This window comes from Oryctolagus cuniculus, chromosome 3, assembly GCF_051225735.1.
Source record: "Oryctolagus cuniculus isolate XC-2025 breed Fujian yellow rabbit chromosome 3, ASM5122573v1, whole genome shotgun sequence".
Taxonomy (NCBI): Eukaryota; Metazoa; Chordata; class Mammalia; order Lagomorpha; family Leporidae; genus Oryctolagus; species Oryctolagus cuniculus.
In genome coordinates this window covers 149760001-149785000 of record NC_142869.1, presented here as the reverse complement: position 1 = coordinate 149785000, position 25000 = coordinate 149760001, and the positions used below count along the sequence as shown (strand labels likewise).

The 25000-nt window shown below is 36.2% G+C and overlaps 1 protein-coding gene across 42 annotated transcripts in view; it reads right to left on the bottom strand.

The window, feature by feature from the left end:
• Positions 1–25000, bottom strand: part of FOXP2 (forkhead box P2) — a 651851-nt gene that overhangs the window by 8189 nt on the left and 618662 nt on the right. For all 42 annotated transcript variants that reach the window (XR_016230716.1, XR_016230714.1, XR_016230715.1 and 39 more), the window contains 2 exon segments: positions 24362–24431; positions 23446–23609 (listed from right to left, as the gene is read on the bottom strand). Coding sequence is in view for 39 of the 42 variants with exons in the window: in XM_089327969.1 (XP_089184095.1) it covers positions 23446–23609; positions 24362–24431 (234 nt within the window). In the remaining 3 variants the exon portion in view is untranslated.

The window sequence follows — 25000 nt, the reverse complement described above, 5'->3', positions numbered from 1 at the left end:
TTTAAGCTAAAGATTTGACCACTTGGACAGTGGTGTGTTTTAACACACACAGGAATCAGAAGACCCAGGAAGTCTCCCTACTCTGATTGTTAGCTAACCCCTGCATCATGCCCAGGACCTCCTCAACTGCAGCACTACAATATCACATGACTCTGGTTCACTTGAGTTTAACTCTCTGGGTTGAACTTTATTTGAAGAAAGTGAAGTGTGTGGGAAAGTCTCACTTTCTTAATATAGAGGAATAATGCATAGAATGTACTTTTAAAACACATAAACTCATAGAGAAGAAACTTTCAGAGGAAAATAATAAAGGTATCTTCCACTGCATTCTCAGAAAATTTTAACATGCAAGGACTTTATTTATTTCATTATGTCACTGCCTATACAAAAACATCTGAGTTGAGATATGGGGTTGAGATAGGACTAAGCCAAAACCCTTAGCCATTCTTAATAACCTATGACCTGGCCTCAATCAAAACAGTATTTTTGAATAATAAGTTCTTTTCTAGACTTGAAACATTATCCTCAAAACACCATACTCAATTCCCACTGCAAGTCAGTTTTCATGACGACTCACTGTGCTTCCCTGCTTGGCTCTGTGTGGACAGAACCTGGAACTCCCTTCTACTCTGTAGTCTACCTATCTACATCCTGTCTACCATGTAAGACTCAAATTGTGTACACTCCATAAAGGCTTGGTTTGACCTGTCCAGCTTGCAGTGATCAACTACTTGAATCTTCCAAAGGATATTTTATTGACCATTTCGATATTCAAAACTACAGAATCAGGGCTGGCACTGTGGTGGACAGGTAAAGCTGCTGCCTGCAGTGCCGGCATCCCATACGGGCACTGGTTGGAGTACTGACTGTTTCAGTTCCAATCCCCCTCTCGGCTATGGCATGTGAAAGCAGTGGAGGATGGCTCAAGACCTTGGGCCTCTGTACCCAAGTGGGAGACCTGGAAGAAGCTCCTGGCTACTGGCTTTGGATTGGCCCAGCTCCACAGTTGCAGCCGTTTGGAGAGTAGGCCAGTGGATGGAAGACCTCTCTCTCTCTCTCTCTCTCTCCTCTCTCTCTCTCTCTGCCCCTACCTCTGTACCTCTTTCAGATGAATAAATAAATCTTAAAAAAAAACCACAGAATCTTAAAATTCTAAAATTGTAACAAACACATTCTTATTTCATGTTCCCATTTTATGGAATAAAAAATGAGTGACTTTCCAAGAATATGAGTACAGGCAAAGCCAAGCCTAGCACACAGGCTGGGCTCTGGAAAGTTTTTGGGGCCTTGTTGTTTCTGCTGTTCCATGTTGCCTTCATCCCTTTCATCATTTAATTCTTTCTAATGGTGGCTGTGTCTTCTGATGGAACTTGGCTGTACACTTTACAGATTAGGAAATTAATATATGTAGTAGGATCCCACTAAATACATGTTGATTTGGATAAATTACATGTGATCAAGACATTACAAATTTCATTTGCAATCATTCTGAAAAAGAAACGTCTCTCTGGAATTAAGTATTCTTAGAATCCTTTTCACTCAGAATTAATTAGTATACAAGATATCAGAGCCGAGAAAGATGTAAACAAAATTCTCCCTTATGGCTACAGTATTAAAGTGCTAACTTACTCAAATAAACCAAACCAAAGTCAAATAATTACTGATGTTCATTCTTCAAAAGCTCTGGTTGCCATTGAGGAAATGTCTAGGAAGAAATAAAAAGTAGCAGAAGTTTGAGCAGTCTAGGGAATATAATTACTTGAAAGTTCTATTACACTTGCCTATAGATGATGGTATTCAATAAAAATAAAATTTCTGGAGTGAGCACCCTGCCTTTCAGTTAAAACGCCGGTTCAGACACCCATGTCCCAGAACAGAGTACCAGGGCTTGATACCCAGCTCTGACTCCTGCTTCCTGCTAATGCAGACCTTGGAAGGCAGTGATAATGGCTCAAGTAGTTGGGTCCCTGATATTCACATGGAAGGCCTGGGTTGAATTCCAAGCTCCTGGCATCAGCCTGGCTCAGCCCTAGCTGTTGGTAAGCATTTGGGAAGTGAATCAAGTGATGGGAGCACATATCTGTCTCTCAGTCTCAAATAAATAAAATAAAATTATGGAACATAAAGTTTCATATGTGATTATCTCTATCTATATTAGGTTTATCATTTTGAGAAGTCAAAGTGTTCCATGTTGTCATTTATCATGTTGTATGCTAATTTAAAAGAAATAAAATGCAACAATGTCACGTGCCTTTTAAAAGTTGCAGGATGAATAGGGAATTAGCCTCTTTATGTATCCACGAGCAATATCTTTCGTTTTTTGCCTACATTCCATATATGAGGGTCATTTAATTTATTTCTTAGAAAAAACAGTAGTTATGGGACCTGCGCTGTGGTGCAATGGGTTAAAGCCCTGGCCTGAAGCACCGGCATTCCATATGGGTGCTGGTTCTAGTCCCAGCTCCTCCACTTCCAATCCAGCTCTCTGCTATGGCCTGGGAAAGCAGAAGAAGATGGCCCAAGTCCTTGGGCCCCTGCACCCACGTGGGAGACCTGGAAGAAGCTCCTGGCTTCTGCCTTTTGCCTTTGCGGCCATCTGGGGAGTGAACCAGCAGATGGAAGACCTCTCTCTCTCTCTCTCTACCTCTCTCTGTAACTCTGTCTTTCAAATAAATAAAATAAATCTTAAAAAAAAAAAAAAGGAAAAGCAGTAGTTATGTGAATAGTGTCCCTTTTTCTAAATTCAAGGCTCCATGTATTATATAACTATATGATAATTAGGTTTCCTTCTAAAAGAAATGCTCCCCTCTGCCAGAAAAGCATTCCTGACCATTAAAGAAAATAAAGAATCCCTTTAAAGAAACTTCCTCTCTCTTTTATGCTCACCAATTCTTCATTACAGATCTTTTTCTCAGGTAGAATCATCAAAAGGCTTTTAATTACAAGGGTGTAATTTAGCACAATAATTTTTTATGTATTTAGTATTTTGATTAACTTGTAAGCGTAGTATAAAGTAATACTAAAGAGTTTAGGCACCTCATTTATAATATTAAATCATGTAGCAGTAGTTAAGTAGTTAAGAATACAGTGTTTAAGAATATAGTGGGTTTGGAGGATATAATGCTTGGGTTTGAATCTTGAGTCTTTTACGTCTTTGCTATAAGACCCTGGGGGAAGCTACTTAACCTCTCTATACCTGCTTTTCTTTACTTGCAGTCAGGACAAAATTACTCCTACCTTTTATTGTTGGTATGAGCACTTAGTGCTTCCTATGTACATTAAACACTTGAAACAATACCCAAATCATAAGGGATCAATAAATTTAGATATCATCATTATATAATTACAACTTTATACCTTTTTGGGAAGAAGGTATGGGGTAAACACATAAACTAATTTTGATACATTGTAAGCTTAATTTGCTCTAAATTATTTTAGATCTTCTCCCCTTAGTGAGATGTTTTGAATTACTGAATCAGAAAAGCCATAAGATAGACATTTATATGCTCCACATATCAGATGTCAGGCATTTCTGCCATTAAAATAATGATTAACTTTACTCTCTCAAAGGAATATTTAAATTAATAAAATGAAAAGAACAAAATAACAGAACATATTACTATAATTATCCCCAAAATTATTTATCACCACATTCTCAATCACTGAAATACGACCCAAAGCCAAAGTCTTGTCTCAGATCATTTTTAGATCATACCGAAAGTAAGTTTCAAGGTAAAAGGGCCATCATTAAAATGCTTTGTATACAGAGTGCCTATATATTTTCCTTGCTCATCCATCATGGCTTCATCATTATCATGTCACTAAAATCATTAACATACATGCAATGAATGGTCCAGATCTACATTACATTTGCTGTGAATGTAGACGTTTATGAAGTTCTGATAATATACATCGTTAGGGAAACCCTTATTAAATAAACTCCAATTAAATAAAAAATGAAAACTTTAAGAGATACAGCAACAGATATATATATATATATATAATATATATATTTAGATAAATATGCTTTCACTAGAAAACTTTTTTGTTTTTGGAAGAAATTCCTTTTTGCTGTGGGGGTGAGCCCGGTCCTCTCTATGTGTAATGATGTAAAGAGCATCAATTTCACATTGACAGGAAAAACCAATACCAAATTATTATTACCTCCCATTGCCAATCATTAACAACAAAAATTTATCATCTCTACTTATAAGGCACTGTGGGAATTTTAATATCTACCAAAAATCTTAAAGTCTAGTGTGGGAGAAATATGTAATCCAAAATGCAACCAGATTTTGTCTTAAGAGTCCTGAGAGAAGAAGCAATCAAGTGATACAGAAGGAGTTAACAGCTCAGAGAGATTATTTGCCGCTCAGAAAAATTCCAATGCTATAATAGCATTAAAATAAACATGTATTCCTAGTGGAATTCATTACAGATAGTAAAGTATATGGTCACAAGAGAGAAAATTCTGACCATCTTGGTGATCAAGCTCATTCTGGATTTGAATATTTTGGACATTCATCATGCCACTTTCCCCAACTGATCTGAAATTTATGCACTGCTTCCTTCGGTTTCAGGATTTCAGATGTCTTATAGATTAAACTTCAGTCCTTGGCAGAACCTTAATAATAAATAAAGTAGAAGCTACTTCAAACAAATAGAATTAGTTGTTCCCAGAAATAAAACAGATGATACCATTTGAAACACTGAGGACTTATGCAAAAACTAATGAACAAAAAGAAAGAAATATATTAATGATATTACTGATTTTGTATTATCTCATCTATGAGATTTTTGCATAAAGAATGATAAGTAGACAAGTTTTGTAACATATCTTAAGGCAGGAGTCTAAGGAGTTTGAATTAGACGATCTCCCCATTCACTCATTTATTTATTGGACATCTAATGTATGCCAGGGATTTGCATTATTACAGACTTAAAAGTGCAAACCTTTGGCATAGAAGGACACACGCAGAAGGTAATATGTCCACCTTGGTTAATCACTTGAGTAGTTCTTCATAACCCAGCAAAGTATGTCACACTCTTTTACATTTATATCAAAGTAATTTCAACTTTTATTTTAAAAGCAAATTATCTATTCAGTAAATAATGGATATTCCTTCAAATCAGAATCCAGCAATTCATTGTGAATGCTTAAAAATTTTTTTTCTGCCCATGAAATACAGAACTTCTAATTCAACTACTCCTTTTTAGGGCACTATGTCCTACTTTCTACAGAAAAGCAATGATTTATATTTATTGCTTAAAGAAGACATAGCCACCACCTAATGTGATATAATTTATACTTGAGTAATTAAAAATGATTGGAAACTTCTTTTTCAAATTGTAGGGAAAGAAGTATTTTTGATGGAAAGATATAAAATTCTGTTATTATTTCCTGAACAAGATACAAAGTCAGTAACTGGAATGGAACCATTTCCAGAAGGATAAATTTTACTTCTTGTTAGAAGTGAAAAAAGAAATATCTAATATTACAATGTTTCTATTTAAACCAGTGAGCTAGGGGCTGATATGGAAGATGGTGCCTGTTCTCATAGAGTTCTCAGTTTAATTAAACAATTAAGACATATGCAGAAGTCACTTTGATACAAGGCAAAAATGTGATTAATGCTATAGGCAACAAAGAGGTGGCAAACTAGAGATAAAATCTGATGATGCAACAAATGAATGTTCTATTAGACAAGGGAGTTGTTGCTTCGAATAGGCTTTGAAATATGCTGTCTGGGACCGCCTGGGCGCCATCTTGCCTGTCTCTTGAGGAAAGAGACAGAAACATGGTGCCTACATTCCTTGGAAGGCCCCAGATGCAGGGGACATCCTCCTGTGTCTTAGGCCGTGGGAAGGCTCACGCCACAGGGGCCTTGGACGTTATGTTCCAAAAAACGGACAAGGGTCTGTTTATTGCATAGGATGTTCCACCTTCTCCTCCTCGTGAAAAAGGGCCTGATGTATACTGCCACATAGGAGGAATTGTTCAGGCTGACGTAGACAAATACACACTGGCTGCAGCGAGACTTGGTGTTATCTGGAGGAAATAAAAGCCTCCAGGAGAGGAAAAGATAGGTGCCTTCTCGGCTAGTGGGGAGGCTCCTTCTGGTCACCGAGCTTTTCCATAATCAACTGTCTTTGTCTTTATTCATTACACGCCATCCCCTCTTCACCCTGGAAAAACTGCCGCTCAGGTTGTAGCAATGTGTGCACATTTTTATTATGCAGAGATGAGAGAAAAGATCCTGTGAGTGGAAATGGGGAAAATGGGGAATCTTAGATGTGTTATAGGAATTCTGAGAATATACAGAGGCCATGGGCAAGGAAGGCTGGAAGGAAGACAAAAAAAAAAAAAAAAAGGAAGAAAGCAGGGAAAGAATGAAGAGAGGAGGGAAGGAAGACCTGAAGGAAGAAAAGAAGGAGGGACAAAAGCAGAACAAGGTGAGAAGATGGGTCTGAAATTGCACCTTATGAAGTGTAAATCTGGTTTTTTCCAGCTGAAGGGCTATTGATTTTCTGAATGGGAAAACTGAAGTAAGGAAGAGTTTCAGGAAGATTATTTTTTGGGAGTGAACCAGTGGATGGAAGACCCTTCTCTCTGTCTCTCCCTCTCTCTGTCTATAATTCTTCCTCTTAAATAAATAAATAAATAAATAAACTTTAAAAAAACAGATTATGGCTTTTCATAACTCACATGCAAACTTGATGATACTATATTTGTTTTAATTGGTGAAGTATGAGGTGAAGCAAACCTTAGAAATCTTGGGTATTAGAAAGTGAAGAGGAGAAAATGCTGAATATGAATTTCCTCAAAGTCCTCTGAGTAAGATGCTCACCACAACAAAGGCCACGAAGAGATTGGCACTTGGTTTCTCAACATTTTATTTTTTCTGATTTTAATCTGTGTTTTTATGTCATTTCAAAGAAAACTATTTGAAAATTTAATTTTGAGAGGAAAGGGAATAAAATGCTGCCACTTTCTCAAGGTAAAAACAAAGATCATCTATTCCCAGAGAAAAGCAAAAATGAAAAAGAAGTAGATCTTTTTAAAAGTAACAGATTGGGGCTGGCGCCGTGGCGCAGTAGGTTAATCCTCTGTCTGCGGTGCCAGCAACGCATTTGGGCACCGGTTCTAGTCCAGGGCAACACGTGGCACATAATAGTTGCTCAACCCATTTAGTTAACTGAAATAAATGAGACCCATCTCTGGACTGTACAACCTGTGAAGCCTCTACTTGAAGGAACTGCAAAGTAACGCGTTTGGGCACCGGTTCTAGTCCTGGCTGCTCCTCTTCCAATCCAGCTCTCTGCTGTGGCATGGGAAAGCAGTAGATGTCTCAAGTGCTTGGGCCCCTGCACCCCCTAAGGGAGACCAGGAAAAAGCACCTGGATCCTGGCTTCGGATCGGCGCAGCTCTGGCCGTTGCGGCCATTTGGGGATTGAACCAGCGGATGGAAGATCTTTCTCTCTGTTTCGACCTTTCTCTGTTTCTCCCTCTCACTGTCTGTAACTCCATTTCTCAAATAAACAAATAAAATCTTAAAAAAAAAAAAGTAACAGACACACTTGAGAGTCTTGCTAAGTATCTCCAAATAATTTGTGGATTTTTCTTTACTGCCCAGACCATATTATCAGGTTGGAGAGTAGTAACTCCAATATACGGCTCCCAGTCTTCCTGTCCAACATCTTCCTGCAGGTATTCCTCTGTAGGCTGATTGCCCACGCTATGGCAAAGAAGTTACATATTCACAGAACATCAGCCATGCTTTAGTCTCCTTGGCTCATACTCTCTTTATCTCTTGTACCTACATCCTTCTCTTTCCTCATCTCTGCCTAATACTAGGTTGAAATATTAAAGACTGCATTTTGTAGGCAACAGTCAATTATGAACTTCAAATCTATCTCAGGTTAGCCTAACCTAAAACTACACCCTTCACTAAGTGTCTCCTGATACTCTGTGTGCATGTGCATGCTGACATCTTTGACTTCACAGTGTGTTTACAGCTTTCTTCATCCCATTATTTTTGTACTTATCCTACTATTACAGTTTTACCTCTGTAGGTATAGGGCATCTGTCACAGTTTCCAGGGCAACACGTGGCACATAATAGTTGCTCAACCCATTTAGTTAACTGAAATGAATGAGACCCATCTCTGCACTGTACAACCTGTGAAGCCTCTACTTGAAGGAACTGCAAAGTAACAGTTGAGTTTTATACTATTTGAATCTCAATTTCATAGGTACCCTCAGTAACTATAGATACCAAAAACACAGAGGACTAGTTACATTAACAGACAGATTCATTGCCTAAAGAAATGTGCTGCTGCTTTTGTTGTGAAATTTATAAGGACCTCAGGCAGCAGTGAAAGGCAAAAGAAATGTTAATGTTTGCCTACACCCTAAAGCAAAGAGTTAAATTACAATGGGAAAGTTTATCTTTTTAGATTGTGGTCACACAGTATATTCCCTAAAGGAATGTAAATTCCATTTATTTCTCCTTATTCAAAACCAAGTAAAAGGTCCTATAAATTGTTCAAGTTTTTCTTTAGAATAAGAAAGTGCCATGGATAAAGTTCTCTTAAATTGAAAGTTCAAAATACAGTTAAGTCAATAGATGTTGGACTGTAGAATCACAACAATGTTTTCTTATTTTTCTTTATTTAGATATTAAATAAATATTGATTAAAATATTTATATAGTGTCATAATTTATGAGACTCAATGGCACAATGCAAATTTGATTAAGTTTTTTAGACATGTATTATTTATGAATGCCATGAAACTAATGAAAAATATTTTAAAATTTTAATTTATGATAGATATCAACAAATAGAAAGAACTATTTATAGCTCTTATCTAAATATGAGCCAATTCAAGCAATACAAAGTTATTTAATCCAAGTTCTACATTCCAAGACCAAATGTTAAATTAAATTAACATTGTTTTTCATGTGGTTTTCTCATTATACGTGATTTACTTATACCTTTTCTTCAAATAATCCTAGTTATTTGAGAACATTTTCAATACATTTAACATAGTGTACGTATTAAAAAATAATAACCCCTCTGTTAGCCAAGAAATATGGTATATATTTCTTTTCTTCTCTCCTAGCACACCTGAAAGATACAGTCAACTTCTATCAGTAATTCTGGATTATTATTATAGAAAAATGTTACTTCTCAAATGATGCTCAAATACCAGCAGTGTCAGGACTCTGATGCTTCAATTTCATTGTGGAAACTGATGTATTTTAACCCAATATATCAATTTTTATCCAGTGAGATGAACTTACATAAACAGTAGTTTGAGAAATATATTGAATATATAGAAATGGATGCAGCCTTAAGTTATGCATTTAATTTTCCACTCAATACACTGAATAGACTTGTTTAAGTCCTTGATTTTAAAGTGACTTTTAAAGTGATCCTTCTTCTACTTAATCTAGTTTGGATACCTTTAATTTATGATAGATTGATGCCAGTATGTACTACCCACTGATTGATGTAGGTTTTGCTTATTCACAAAATACAAAAACTTCCCAGTGAAAAGGAAATGCTGGCACAAAATGGGATTTTCTTTTTAATTGTCTACAAAATTTAGTACTTGGCACAAAGTTGTTGAACATATGTGGATGATTATTAGGGTCCAAGCCTTTAAAATAATCAAAGTATATTATTTGCACTTCATTTCATATGGGTTTGATACATTTTCATTCAATTCCAATTCGACACTGTAAAAACACACTTACAAAAGAGAAATCGCTGTTTTGAACAAAATGAATTCCAAAACAAATGAATAGACTTCTTTAAGATAGAAATATGTGGCTTTTGTTTTCTTTTCTATTTGTTTGTTTTTTAAGAAAGAACTGTCCACTTCCTTTTTTTTTTTTTTTTCTTTTTTAAATTTGAAAGGCAGTGAGAGAGATAGACATAGAGAAAGAGATCTTCCATTCCCTGGTTCATTTCCCAAGTGCCCAGGGAGTTAATGCTGCATTAGGCCTTGACTAAGAGGTGAGAACTCCCTCAAGTAGCTAGCAAGCACGTTAAGTAGTGAGCTGTCACCTGCTGCCTCCCAGTGTGCGCCCTAGCAGGAGGCTGGAATCAGAATGGAACTGGAAATAGAGCAGGACTTAAACTTAGGCACTACTACCTGGGATGCTGGCATCTTAACCTTGGTGCCACATGCCCACACAGAACTCACGAACAGGTAACTTCTACAGATTTCTTGGAAGATGCAATCATATACACCCTGGAAGGCAGCAGGTGATGGTTCTAGTAGCTGGGTCCCTGCCACCTACGTGGGAGACCCAGACTGAGTTGTTAGCACTTGGCTTTGCTCAGACCCCAGCCCTGGCTATTGCTGGCACTTGGGGAGTGTCTGTCTCTGTATGTTTCTCTCTAATAGATAAAAATAAATTTAATAATCAAAGCTAAAACACAATAAATTTTTCCCAAAGATTAAGTTTCATAGGGAAACTGGTAAAAATAATTAATGATTTAGAAAGCTGATGAAAAGTAGATTGGAGATTCAATTTAATTATTTCTGTCACAGCATTTACAACAAAAATTATAATTATATTTATAATTTGATGATATATTCATAAAATTTGCAACTTTTGGTCATCTTCATTCTTTTATAAAGTCAGAGTGAAATGAGAATTAATTTATATTTCTTAAACCTATGTAACTTTCAAAGGAATATTATTTTCCCACTGGATAAATATTTTATATTATTTGACTCATCATAGAAATAAGCTAATACAAGTGAAATTACAGTTTTAAATAGAAATGCTTAGAATGAGAACTGATCCTAGGTTGATATGTGTAAATAGGGGCTTCATTGTTGTATAGTGGGTTAAGTCACTTGAGTCCCAACTGTCCCACTTCCAATCTAGTTCCCTGCTAATGCACCTAGGAAATTAGAAGAAGATGGCCCAACTGCTTGGGCCCCTGTACCCAGTGCAAGACTCAGATGGCTTCAGCCCACCCCAGCCCTGGCCATTTGCGGCCATTTCAGGTATGAACTAGCAGATGGAAGATCTCTCTCTTTCTCTGAACCTCCCACCCCTCTCTCTCTAACACTGCCTTTCAAATAAAATAAATAAATCTTTTTATAAATGAGTAATTAAAATGCAATTTATATAGTTACAAGGAAATAATTTCATCCAACTTAAGATTTTACTATTCATACAAAAACATACAGATTTCCCCCACTCACATACAGGTATAATGTAACACATTTAAATATTCTTTGGAAAATTATTTTATTGTCTTATCTAGAGAAGAGAAAATGAGAGATATTCAATAACTAGGAATGAAAAGTTCTTATTTTTATCAACTAAGAAATTATAAAATAGATCTTTGTTAGTATGGGTCAACTTTTTTCTGTTATTTTCTTTCAAAATAATTTACTTTTTAAAAAAATTAAAATACACAGTGACACAACAGGAGTCACTGTGCACTTACTCCTCATGTAGGATCTCTGTCCTTAATGTGCTGTACATTGTGATTTAATGCTATAACTAGTACTCAAACAGTATTTTTCACTTTGTGTTTCTATGTGGGTGCAAACTGTTGAAATCTTTACTTAATATATGCTAAACTGATCTTCTGTATATAAAGAGAATTGAAAATGAATCTTGATGTGAATGGAAGGGGGGAGGGAGAGGGAAAGGGGAGGGTTGCGGGTGGGAGGGAAGTTATGGGTGGGGGGGAAGCCATTGTAATCCATAAGCTGTACTTTGGAAATTTATATTCATTAAATAAAAGTTAAAAAGAAAAAAAATTAAAATATTATTACATAAAGTTCTAGTGTTGAATGAATTGATCTTTGCTTAGATTTGAATGAACTTACACATAACCTCTGCTAGTAGATAGTACTCAGAATCAGCACTCCATTTCCATGCAAATAAAACTTCTTGATGTAAAGGAAACTATTCTTTCTTCCAGAAAAATGCAACTATGAAAAGGGGATTCAAAATTGGAGTGGATAAATGATTCCTCACTCTAAATAGATCTGGTATAGTTTCCTATATCTAGAATAAATATAGAAAATGCTGTATTAAGTTTCCCACACCGTTTCTTCCAAGATAATGATAAACAGCCAAATAAATTTAAACTTTCATTTTTCAGCCAGAATGTAGCATCAAACCTAAAACATTTAATAAATCTGATCCTTTTTATATTTTCTAAAAAAGTATAGCCATTAGTGGTTGATTTCAAAGGAATATTATGTTCAGATATTTATAATGTTTCCCGTCTAAGATCTATTTCCATTCTTAATTCTGTAGTTTATAATTCTATCCTACACCTCAATAGATCTGATTATGAGGTAGAGTTCCAAAGTTCCATTTACAGTGAACAGAACTTCTAAGAAATGTGACAAAAAAGGCAGGTTAAGGTTAACAAAACATGATTTTATAAATTGTGTGCATATATATGTATACAAAATTTCTCTGAAATTTTCTGCCTTATCTTCAAGATTATATTGCAATTATTGAACTGAACTGTATGCAATCTTGTTTAAAAAAACTGGAAATTACCTGATTTAGAGAGCACTCCAAAATAATTTCATATAGTTTTGCTGCAGTGTTAATTAAAAAAGACACACACAAAATCTTTATAATTATTACACTATTTGAATTTACACAAGTGACAGATATGTTCGAAAAAGCTACAATGAAATGAAAATACAGATGTAATTATTTTGATCATTGACAAACACATTTTTCCTAATCTTAGAATCTGTTGAGGTATAATTGCTACCATGCCATTTTGTGTGTTATAAATGGGTAACTTTGCTAAACATTCACCTATAAATCTAAGGATTCTCATATGTCTAAACTGTAGGCCAGGGAAATAAAATAAATTCTAAATTACATCTTGACACTGAACCATTAAGTCAGCCTTGCTGCTGCTCCAATTCTCTCCAAATGGTTTTCAATGAAACATTCATCCAATAACTATGTTTTTACCTTATTTTCGGTGCACCAAGTTTCAGACAGAAATGGGATGGATATATAGGTGTATGTGTCCCAGTTTCTCCCTAATTTCCTGTTTGATAACTTAGGTTTTTGGCGCCTTGAAGATCGTGTCCTCAGTGTTTCATCTTGGTAGGCTAATGGTATCTCTTTCAGATGTGGCTCACCCATCTCTCTGGGATGTTATTCATTTTCCATTGATGAACTATCCTGATACGCATGTGATGAAGCTGTCTCTTGGGGTATCTTTGTATTGACTACTTTCCACCTGGATTACATAAAGTTCACATCACTAGGTTTATCTAATCTGAGACTAGCAGCTCTGCTGGAACTATTCCTTTCTTCAGTTTTCTTCTAAACTATGCTTAGTTAAATTTTGTTAGTTATAAACAAGAACATGGAATAGGGAGTAAGAACAATATAGTCTATTTATTCTAAATCTAGCACAATAAAATCCTTCTCTGTCATGCTAATTTTTAAAGAATGATTTATTTTGAAAGGTAGAGTTACAGAGAGGCAGAGAGAGAGAGAGAGAGAGAGAGAGATATCTTCCAACCGCTGTTTTCACTCCTCAAATGGCTGCAATGGCCAGAGCTGAGCAGATTCAAAGCCAGAAGCTAGGAGCTTCCTCCAGATCTTCCTGATGGGTCAGGGGCCAAAGCACTTGGGCCGTATTCCATTGCTTTCCCAGGCCACAATCAGAGAGCTGGATTGGAAAAGGAGCAGCTGGGACATGAACCAGCACCCATATGGGATGATGGTGCCTCAGGCAGAGGCTTAGCCCACTATGCCACAGCGCCAACTCCTGATTCCCTAATTAACAAAATGTATCTCATATTTAATATTGCATATATAAATTTATTAAGATAATATTGTGCCATGATTGGTTACTTGTCCTTCCTTTCAAGTATTTTGCTTGTTACTCCCATTTTCATTCTTCAGATATGAAGATAATATTGAACAAACTAACGAATACTAGTTTTGCTAGTTACATGAAACTTTGATCATCTGCCTCTTATATAAATTATAGTCAAGCTTACATAAGTTATTTAATTCTAACCTGATCATGGAAACTGCTTATGGAATAGAAATAACCTTGTGTTTTAAATTGTTTATTGGTGTTGAAATACCCAAGTAGAATATGATATTTATATGAATGGCAAATTTTAAATGCTGCCAAAATAGTCAAAAGGCACATTATTTGAACGTACATTAAAATATAATTATCACATAAATTAATGTTCTAAAATGACAGTTTTCAGATAATAGATATCTTTACTCATAATATGCCTATAGTCACCAAACATATAACCCCCTTCACAAGCCCTATGTCAAAAACTGAAGTTACGATATCATAAGGGTATGTCAAATCTTCATTTTTCTTCCTGGTACAGAAGTAAGAAAAAATAATGTTGGAGAAATATTCATTCTTTAACAATCTAGTCCACCGCTTTTTGACCCTTAGAGAAAGATAATTCGTAAGGCTCAACTAGTGTCAGTGCAAATGAAGATGTGTCTTCTAACAAAGTATCTTCTTTAGATATAAAACAGACCCAGTAAGCTACAATACTGTCAGCTCAAAGTTTTCTGACACACTTTGCCTAAATTGTGGGATTTCACACCACGGATTTCAGATACATCTGTATAGTTCTATAAAAATCTTTCAAAACCCTATAGGAACCGACAATTTTCCACAATTGGCACAGTAGGGATACAACACTTTTTAGCTGAAGGTACTGTACCTCTGGGAGGATCTTTTTATTAAGAGGAACTGGAATGAGTTGTCAGTGCCACATATGGGGACTGGAATAATGTAAAAAGGAACGGCAGCTACTGATTCACACTTGTAGCACGTTAAAAAAAAAAAGATGAGATGATAAAGAGCTGGAATAATCATAAGTTCTGTACAACCACTTTGGAAAGAGATCTCAAAGGTAACTAGCAAAGTTAATGAAAAAGTTTAGAGTTTAAATAAAAATGGAATTAAACTCAAAAAAAATATTATAAAAGACCAGAAATGTTAAGGGAAAAAATTAGAGGTGACTGAAAAACTCTTAATTAGAAAATCTGTGAAGACATGTGTAAAGTTAAAAAATGCTTTTATGTTTGGGACTTCAGAATGCAACATAATGATCCAAAACATCAGCAAAAATAGTACAGGCTCAACAGGAATGAAAACAATGAGAGAGAGCATTCCACTTGTTCAACTTGTCAGTCACTTTCAATTGGTTTCCTCTGAAGTACAAGCCACTCTGATTTCAAATGCTTTTGTCCACAGAGAGATCTAAGATCTCTAGAGATTTTATATAAAATATCACCAACCAAAGTTGTTGGTTCTGTACATCCTACATGTGCCTACAAATAGGGATTTAAATGGTAAGGCAGCCAAAGCAAGTAGAGAGAATGGTAACGTTATCTACTTGAATGTTTTTATTATGTTTTATGACAATTTGCAGTTTAGATTTTCAGTACTGTTTTATAAAGAGAGGGTCTGGAAGTCCCATTTAGAAGTCTTTGGGGGTAAAATATTATTTGACAGGAGAGACCAAAGCATAATATTAGAATGAGTAACAACTGAGGTTCTGTAGAAACAGAAGATGTAGTAAAGAGGACTGGGACTTGTGATGTACAGAATGTTCTGGGGATGTAGAGTATGTGTTCAACATGCTAATCAAAAAGATAAATCTGACCTCTATGGCAATAATACTATGGTGCTCTTTTTATAAGATGTCTTAGGCTTTTATTTCCTTACACTAAACTTTTGGCTTCTAAGGACACAACACATTTATTTTTTTTCCTAGTTTTATATGCAACATACTAACATTCTTTATGGAAGGTCACTAACTCTCAGACTTCAAATATCTGCTTAACAGGAGGGGAAAATTAATAATCACCTGCAACTAATATACACTACTTATCAGTAGAACTATGAAATGATACAGAGGCTAACAGGATTCAGCACTGACACATAAGAAACCATCTGAAGACAACATAAGAGAGGCTAATAATCAGAGAGGGGGAGGACATGACAGTGGGAAGTTTTGTGTGGAGAATCCTCAAAATAAAATCAGCATGGGAAATTCGAAAATCTAAAAGTGGTAAATCCCTTTAACATTTTACAGGAAAAATAAAGAGGCAAACCTGTGCCAACTTACACAGAGTAGGGAGAGACAACTGTTTAATAAAACAAGTGGAGTTGAACTAAATATGGTAAGAACATCATTCACATTATCTTTTTGTCTCATGTTGGGTAGGATACATGAAATGGATTAATTCTATCAGGATAGATTCATCTCGCAGGTCTAGTCCAAATGTTGTTTTCTCTTTCCATTGACTTAAGTGGTAACACATGGAAAAAGAAAGGAAGTTGAAATTATTTCCATCTAAACATGTCACAACTTTTTAAGAAGTTGGTTTTTTTAGTGGCAAATGTCTATGTAAGACAGGCAACAGAAGTAATTTTTATCCATATTCTTTAGCACCTTAAAGAACCAGGCAAAAACAGAATATTGACATTGAGGTGTATAAGGGAAGAGTATTATAAATTGCAGTAATATGCAGCTCAGACTCTTAAAGCACTTTTTGCAATTGTTCAGCACATGGATTCTAACTCTTAGAGTGGTAGTGGAAAATAAAGATTAAAAAAATCAAGTAATCACTTTCAGTGGCAAATAGTCGATGGAAAAGAACCAAACAAGTTTCATAAAATTATTATGTAGAACCTACACAATCCCACCTGGTTTTTACATTTCAAATTTTTGACTAAAATTCTCTTGAACATTCATCTGATTTATATTGCATGAATTGCAATGATTTTTTTCAATTCTTTCAACAAGATAAAATGTTTCAAGGTCTAGATTAATAATCACAAGTAAAATATAGGGTCATGCCTGGCGCCGCGGCTCACTAGGCTAATCCTCCGCCTTGCGGCACCGGCACACCGGGTTCTAGTCCCGGTTCGGGCACCGGATTCTGTCCCGGTTGCCCCTCTTCCAGGCCAGCTCTCTGCTGTGGCCAGGGAGTGCAGTGGAGGAAGGCCCAAGTCCTTGGGCCCTGCACCCCATGGGAGACCAGGAGAAGTACCTGGCTCCTGCCATCTGATCAGCGCGGTGCGCCGGCTGCAGTGCCGGCGGCCATTGGAGGGTGAACCAACGGCAAAGGAAGACCTTTGTCTCTCTCTCTCACTGTCCACTCTGCCTGTCAAAAAAAAAAAAAAATGTAGGGTCATACCACTTTCTATTCACACAAACCTAGATGATTATAAAATGCATATTAATTAATTAATTAAAATTAAAACTTAAAACTTTAAAAAGTGTACTCTCTCAGTACTTAGAAAAATCTCTTAGCTCCCTCTTAATGATGAAAAGTAAATGTAGCTATTTGTTTTTCCTAATATCTCTTTGTTCTCTCTTTTTCAAGGTTATAAGAGAATCCTATATTTCACTCATAATAGGTATTACCTTGTGAAATCAAATCACTTGTAACTAACTGTCATCTTCAGTTTGATTCTTCATAATTGGCATCACACAGTTATTGAAGGCTTACTTGGTGTAACAGAATGTGTAGCGGTTTCATATACTGTAATATGTGTAAAACATAGTGTCTGCTGTTAGGAAAATTGCCATTAAGTTAATGATATCTGCAAAGTGAGCACACATGTATGCATGAGTACACACACACATATGCACACACACACACACATACACACACAAAATGTTAGTTCCAAATACGGGCACAAGGAGCAAGTACTTTAGAAGTGTGGGGTAGAGCTCAAGTCTTCCCAGAAAAATGAGTTGGGGAAGCCTCCTGGCAAACAGGAGTCATCCTGAAAGGGAAGGCAGAATTCAGGCAGGGAAAGTAGAGATGAAGCCAAAAAAGGGAAGGGCAGAAATGCAAATGGTTTGAAATAAAAAAAAAAATGCACTAGTTTGGCAAAAATCTTAATTCTGAGCCCTGTAACAGCAAAAATTGGAATGGAGAGGAAATACAAAAATATAGAGTATAGAATAGGAGTGATAATTTAGTATCTCTTGTTCTGTAGAACTAATGTGTAAGAAACACTAGCTTATATCCATTCTGTTCTTCAAATGCTGCAAAGCACCTTCTCCACCAACCTCAGTATATGTCTATATTCCACTAGCTAAAATTTTACCATTGTGGAGTTAAATAAAAGACTAAGCAAACAATGTTTCATTTCTGAAGATGTTTATGTTCTTGGATTTTGCAAGTCAAACACTGACACATCTTTCCCCTTTGAGTCCATTATCTTGTACTCTCTGCTTCTCTTTGAAGGCTTTTACTTTGGCTATGATTTATACATATATAAAAAAACAAGAAGTTTATTTAAACAACAAGAAGAGACAACTATCCAGGATTCATGTTTTTTGAGTAATTTATCCCTACTTAAAAGCAGACTATCCTACATGTAACAGCTATGGACAAAACATAAAACTGTCCTAAGTTTTACAATGATTAATGAACATCATTACAATTCACCAATCAAACAAGGTATGCAAGGATTTTTGTGTTGTTTTGTTAAAACAGAGAGAGCAAAATAACTTAGTGGAATAAAAAGCTGAATGAGTATGTTCCTAATGGATTGGTTCACAGAACCAATATTTTTCCCCATTCCATCTTCATTTGATGTCAATCAAAATTTACCAGTGGCCATTTAGTTAAAAAAATGCAATATGCTTGGGGACATACACAAGTGACTTTATGTACAATAAGGAATAGGGGAGGGGAAAAGGAAAGAACAAATAAAACTATTTTTTTGTTGTAGTCAGGATGTGATGGAAACGAACTGCAGCTTTCTAACTGAAAATGTATTTCAGGTCTGAAGGAACAGAGGTTGGGGCAAGGTAGCCAGTTCCCTTTCAGGTAGACACTGCCTATCTGCTGTTGGAACACATTAATTATATCTTTATCCTCCATTTCCAACTGTGCAGGTGTGTCTGTTTTATTGATTGGCTGTCCAACAAACTAAAATCTGATCTCTCATTGGCATATCCTGCCGTTCACAACAGGCTTTCATTAGTTTACTAAGTGGCTTTTAGTCTTAAACTGTACCACAGAACCATCCTGTCCCACCACCTTCGAGTTAAGATCATGATTGCTCGGAGCTGTGATTCCTCCCTTGAGTTTTCATATGCTGTGCGAGCTCCAGAGTCTCCTGGGCTGCTGCTCACAAAAGAGGTGCCAGGTTGGTACCAAAGGAGCACAGGAGCAGCGCCAGAGCTGCAGAAGGAACTACAGTGCATGGCTTTGCCTGACTTCCTTCTTTTTCCCAGCATGTACTGGTTGTATTGTGCTGGAACTTCTTTGCAATGCACTTCTTATATCGATTCTTTGCTCTCCATTCCTAGTTTTGTACTTAAGTCAGACACTAATGCAAGGATTCACCTTCTGACGCTGGTCTCTTCCAGGTCCAGAATATCCTCCTATCCATGACTTTGATCAAGTCATAGCTCTTCAGCACATTTTCAGATGACTCTTCCTGAAGCATAGCTCTGGTTGTGTCCAGCCTAAGTGCATCACATTAATGAGAGCTCCACAATGACTAACACACCCCCATTTAAGTCGCTTGACAATCTGGTTACAACTCACATATGTTAAATTCTATTTTCCTGTGTGTTTCCTAGATTCCTTCAAACCTAATACTCAGTGTTTCTTAGACACATATTTTAAGTCCCTGATTCTTGGTCTTATTTGAATTGTTCATTGCCTACCACTTCAGGTAACGTTTTCTTTTCTCAAAAATATTTTATCATACTGACTTGGAAAAATGTGCTCCCTAGAGTAAATACCTATGCCATATTATTTCATATTTATTGGTCTTCTTCATGCATTCGAAAAGGAATCATGAGGAAAAGAAAAGGGATCGTCAAGGAAAACAATCACAAACTTAGTGTTTTAAAAAGTAATAAATAGGGGCCGGTGCTGTGCCGTAGTGGGAAAAACTGCTGCCTGCAGTGCTGGCATTCCAAAAGGACGCTGGTTCGAGTCCCAGCTACTCCTCTTCCAATCCCGCTCTCTGCTATGGCCTGGAAAAGCAGTGGAGGACAGCACAAGCCCTTGGGCCCTTGCACCTATGTGGAAGACCCAGAAGAATCTCCTGGCTCCTGGCTTCGGATTGGCCTAGCTCCAGCTGTTGTGGCCATTTGTGGAGTGAACCTGTGGATGGAGGATCTTTCTCTCTCTCTGCCTCTGTAATTTATTTATTTCAAATAAATAAATAAATCTATTTTTTAAAAGTAATAATTTTTTTAAAAAAGTAATAAATACAAAGCTATTTTTATAATGGTTATGGCCTCATTGCCAGTAATGAGGTATGATAAGTGGTAATATAACCCAGTACCTAGTACACAATTGAAGGAGAGTCACAAGGAGCAGTTACTATGCTCTAGGCACTCACTTTGTGAGAATATTATTACTTATCTCATTTGCAGCTGAGAAAACAGAGGAAAGCAATGTTAAGTAGTTTGCCCACTCCCACTCTGCAGTGAAGGGATGAATCTGGGACTGCAATCCTGACAATATGGCACCAGAGCCCATAAACTGACACCATTAGGACCTAACATCTATTGTTTTCAATCCATCCACATAACCAGCCCTCTACAACAACAAGGATTGCAATTTCATTTTGGGACACATAAATATACTAGTTACGTGTTTTATAAACATTTGCTAACTTCTATTCAATTTACAAAGTATTATGGGATGTATTCAATTATATGCAACCAAGTTTTGATTGAGACCTAAATCAATATTTTTACTTTGTTTCATAATGCACACAAAATGGCTTAACATTTTTTAAGTACAAGCATCTTAAAACTCTGTAAAAATTAAGATACAGAGTAATGAAGTGACGGCCCATCAATATTAGACATCGAATAAGCAAAAAAGTTAACGTTAGCAGCAGAGACAGACTCCAAAAATGAATAATGACTCAATATTTTTCATGATAATTAACATTTGAGTGTAATTTATGTAATTTAGGAAAAGACAAGATTTGGCCTCTTTTTTAAATTTTTTTTTTTTTTTTTGACAGGCAGAGTGGACAGTGAGAGAGAGAGACAGAGAGAAAGGTCTTCCTTTTGCCATTGGTTCACCCTCCAACGGCCGCCACGGCCGGCGCACTGCGCTGATCCGATGTCAGGAGCCAGGTACTTCTCCTGGTCTCCCATGGGGTGTAGGGCCCATGGACTTGGGCCATCCTCCACTGTACTCCCGGGCCACAGCAGAGAGCTGGCCTGGAAGAGGGGCCACCAGGACAGAATCCGGCGCCCCGACGGGGACTAGAACCCGGTGTGCCGGCGCCGCAAGGTGGAGGATTAGCCTAGTGAGCCGCGGCGCTGGCCCTCTTTTCTAATTTTTATCTTTTCTGAAATCTATTCCAACAGGCAAACAGAAGCTTCTCTTTTGTCTATGGAAAATATATTTATTTTTCACATGTACTAATTCACATAAGTATAAAACATATGAGGCACTGACTATGAATAATTTTTTAAACTCATAGTGGCAGTACATCAGTCTTTAAATATACAATGTTTATATGTTGTTTTACATATACTACTATTTCTCTGAGAAATGTCATCATTAGACTTATAATAATAAAATGAAAAATAGCAAATATCAATTGCCAAATGAAAAAATACCATTAACTGAAGCAATACCATAATTTAGCACAATTAGTATTTCAGGTTCTAAAATATAACATATAATGAACGATTTTATTAAATCATTTATTTTTATTTTAATATGCTTAGCACTGGACAATTGTATTTTAAAAATTTCTTCTTTGCAGGGTTTATGACACCCTATATACTGCACATGGGCACAGGGAGTTTGCACCAACAGCTTAAACACTTTTATTATAAATGTCTTTCATTTCTCTGAAATAGGTCTTTTTGTAAAGGGAGAAAACAGGATCTAACTCTTGTTTGCTCTTTAAAGTTTTATTGTTTTAGCATTTTATACAGGGAGTGAGCATTAGCATACTCAGGAGAACCGCTGAAAGTAAAAGGCCTCAAGCTACCACTGCATGGCTGATAGGATAAAGCAGGGATATAAAAACTCTGTCTGACTGCTCCCTTCCCTTGTTTTAGAGTACTGCTACTCTCAAGAGCATATATTCATGTTCTTTCTACTTCGAGTTTTATTACTTCTTTTGTATTATTTAATACATCTAAAGACACTTCCAAAAGACAAATTTTTCCATTTTGAAAAAGTAATGGTTTGGAACCTGATAAAACACATTAACTTTCACAGTGTGTTTTTCGCAAAGGTGATAGAGTAAAAGTGCTATAAAGCAATTAGGCATATGATCTTAGAGACATTAATATGTCACACAGAAGAAAGTGATTAAAAAGTCAACAAAAACAGTGTCTTGTGAAAGGTCACATGAAAATGGACATATAAAAAGGTCACCTTTCCTCTTCCAGACCCTTGACTAGGTATTTCATATAAAAATAGAAGAAGAAAATATACAAAATGAGTGAAAGGACTGATCTTACCTGAATAACTTGAAATTAGCAGTATTTGATGTTTACCTCTAGGAATACACGCGTAACTGTCAACTCCACCCAACAACTGATCAGTATACAGCCTTCACTATTCAGATTGCAATTTTTTCTCACCCAAATTCTAAGTTCTACCAGCGTCAGTCAATACTTTTTGGTAAACAAGAAATTACACTAGATAGTACTCAATAAGGCCAGCATTTTTTATAGTGTCATACACATTTCTGAAATCCACAATACATCAATTTTTAATACTACTACTCTCTCAGCTCCATTAAAAAGATGGTAGCGGAAAGATTTTAGAGTAATTAATGATATAGTTAGCTGCTAAATATTAATAGGAATCGTAGTCTTGCATAAAATATAACATATAAACCTTGCCAATACAGACGCACCAGTAATTAAAGTTGAATATGTAATTACACTGATTTATAAGACAGGCAAAAAGTTACACTTTACTAGCGTCTATGTAAACTGTGGGTAACAGTTAAACTTTGCATTTTACGGTTTATAAAAATGGGTAATATCTTGACTACAGTTCATAAATGGTTTAGAGACCTGTAATAGTAGTAAAAGTTACGACAACTTATTCCATCATGAATATTCTTATTGCACCACACAAACCAAACTGTGATAATGACCCAGAAGATGTAGATTAATCTTAGACACTGCTTTATGTCCAACAGAATGTTAGTACCCCCAGGAATTTGTAGAGGGTTGCTAGAACAATCATTACAGGGCATTTGGTAGAATCCAAAAGATATGTTGAAACAGATTTTGACACCCTTTTTCATATTACGAATATGATACAGTTTAACTCCTTTTAAACTTGTATGTTTAACTTACACACCATTACAAATTTCAGAGGAATACTGAAGTTGAGGAGCACACGAATACAGGTTCTCTCTTCAGGGAGTCTGTTGGGCGCACTTACATGTGAGGCTGAGGCGAGCAGCCTGGACTGCTGTTCCCATTGCTGTCAATGTGATCCAGAGAACCATTGAGGTCTTCGTGGACAGCCTGCAGGAGGCCACTGGATGCATTATTGATCAGTCCAGGATTACTTAGCAAAGGCAAACTGCTCTCTGCCAAGGCAGCCTAGTGAATACGAAGAGGGTGTAGAACAACTTTTAAAATAATTGTTAAAAATATACGTCTTCTTTTAAAGCATTCATACTGCGGTATGGATATTTTAGAAGCATTTAAAAGAATTGTGTGGGAATGACAAAAATTCTTAATGGCCACTTGTGGCAGGGATAGCAAGGAAACTGAGTGCGACGTGCAAATAAAAACAACAGCTCTTGAAGACAACTTTGTCACCATTGTCTCAACCTTTCTTACAATGAAACAGAGTCCTCACATAGAGTGAAATACTCTGGGATAATATAAGCAGTTGCTCTGCTTTTTAAAAATGACCAGAACTTAACTCAAAATAAAGAAGTCCTGACATTTGCCTCCTCTGCATAAAAATTATATATTATAATTAAACTTTAAAGTTTTTGCCACAAGCACCATGTTCCCCAACACTAAGATGTGAAATCATTTATGACAGCCTGGATAAATATTAATGCATAGCCACATGCATTTGCAAAAGCTTCTATCAATGCAGCATTTGCAGGAAAACCGAGTGTTCCAGATTTTGCCACAGGGTGTCCTTCTTGCTTCTTCACATCAAAAGTAGCTTGAATGAGAACCAGTGCTTTCCACAGTACTAGGTTCTACAACTTACTTGGATGAACCAACTATTAAGAACAATCACAACCCTACCTACATATAAAGACATACAAAAAAAAAAAAGGCCAAAACATTCAAATACAATAAAAATGGAAAAGTGCACTTAATTGTATTACCTGCAAACTGGCATTAAGAGCTGCTCCATAGCCTAAACTGGTAGGTATATTTTTTACTAAGGTTGGGCTTCTGGAAGAAAAATATAAAGATGATTTGTAAGTCAAAATATAAAATATACGACTATCAATAATCTGAGCTAACATGATATTTTCTTTCTTCATGTTCTAAACTACTAGTGCCAAGTTTCTGAGGCCAGAGAAATAAGGTGATGGAGTTCAAACACATAATTCTCTACACATTACATGTGGAGTTGGCCCAGGAAGTTAAGAAATAAAACTTGAGACTGTGGTGTGCAGGCAAAGTGGGATATGACCTTGAGGAGCCTAAACTTGCTTCTAGCTATGTGAAGTTTTCACTTCCAAGGAGAACAACAGGCATATAAAACTTTAAAAATGTAAATATACAACACAATTACCAATTTGATGCAATCAGGAAATAATTAATGGTTAATTTCTAGAACATCATGAATTAACATAACAAATTACCATAGTTAATTAAATGACAACATAATGGATTAACTATTTCTTGAATGCAGAAATTAGCACATACTTGAGTACAGAAATCAACACTCAAGGGCCAATAGATAATGTACATTGAAGTCATCTTTTCATATAAGGCAGGAGTGATTGAGGGGAGTA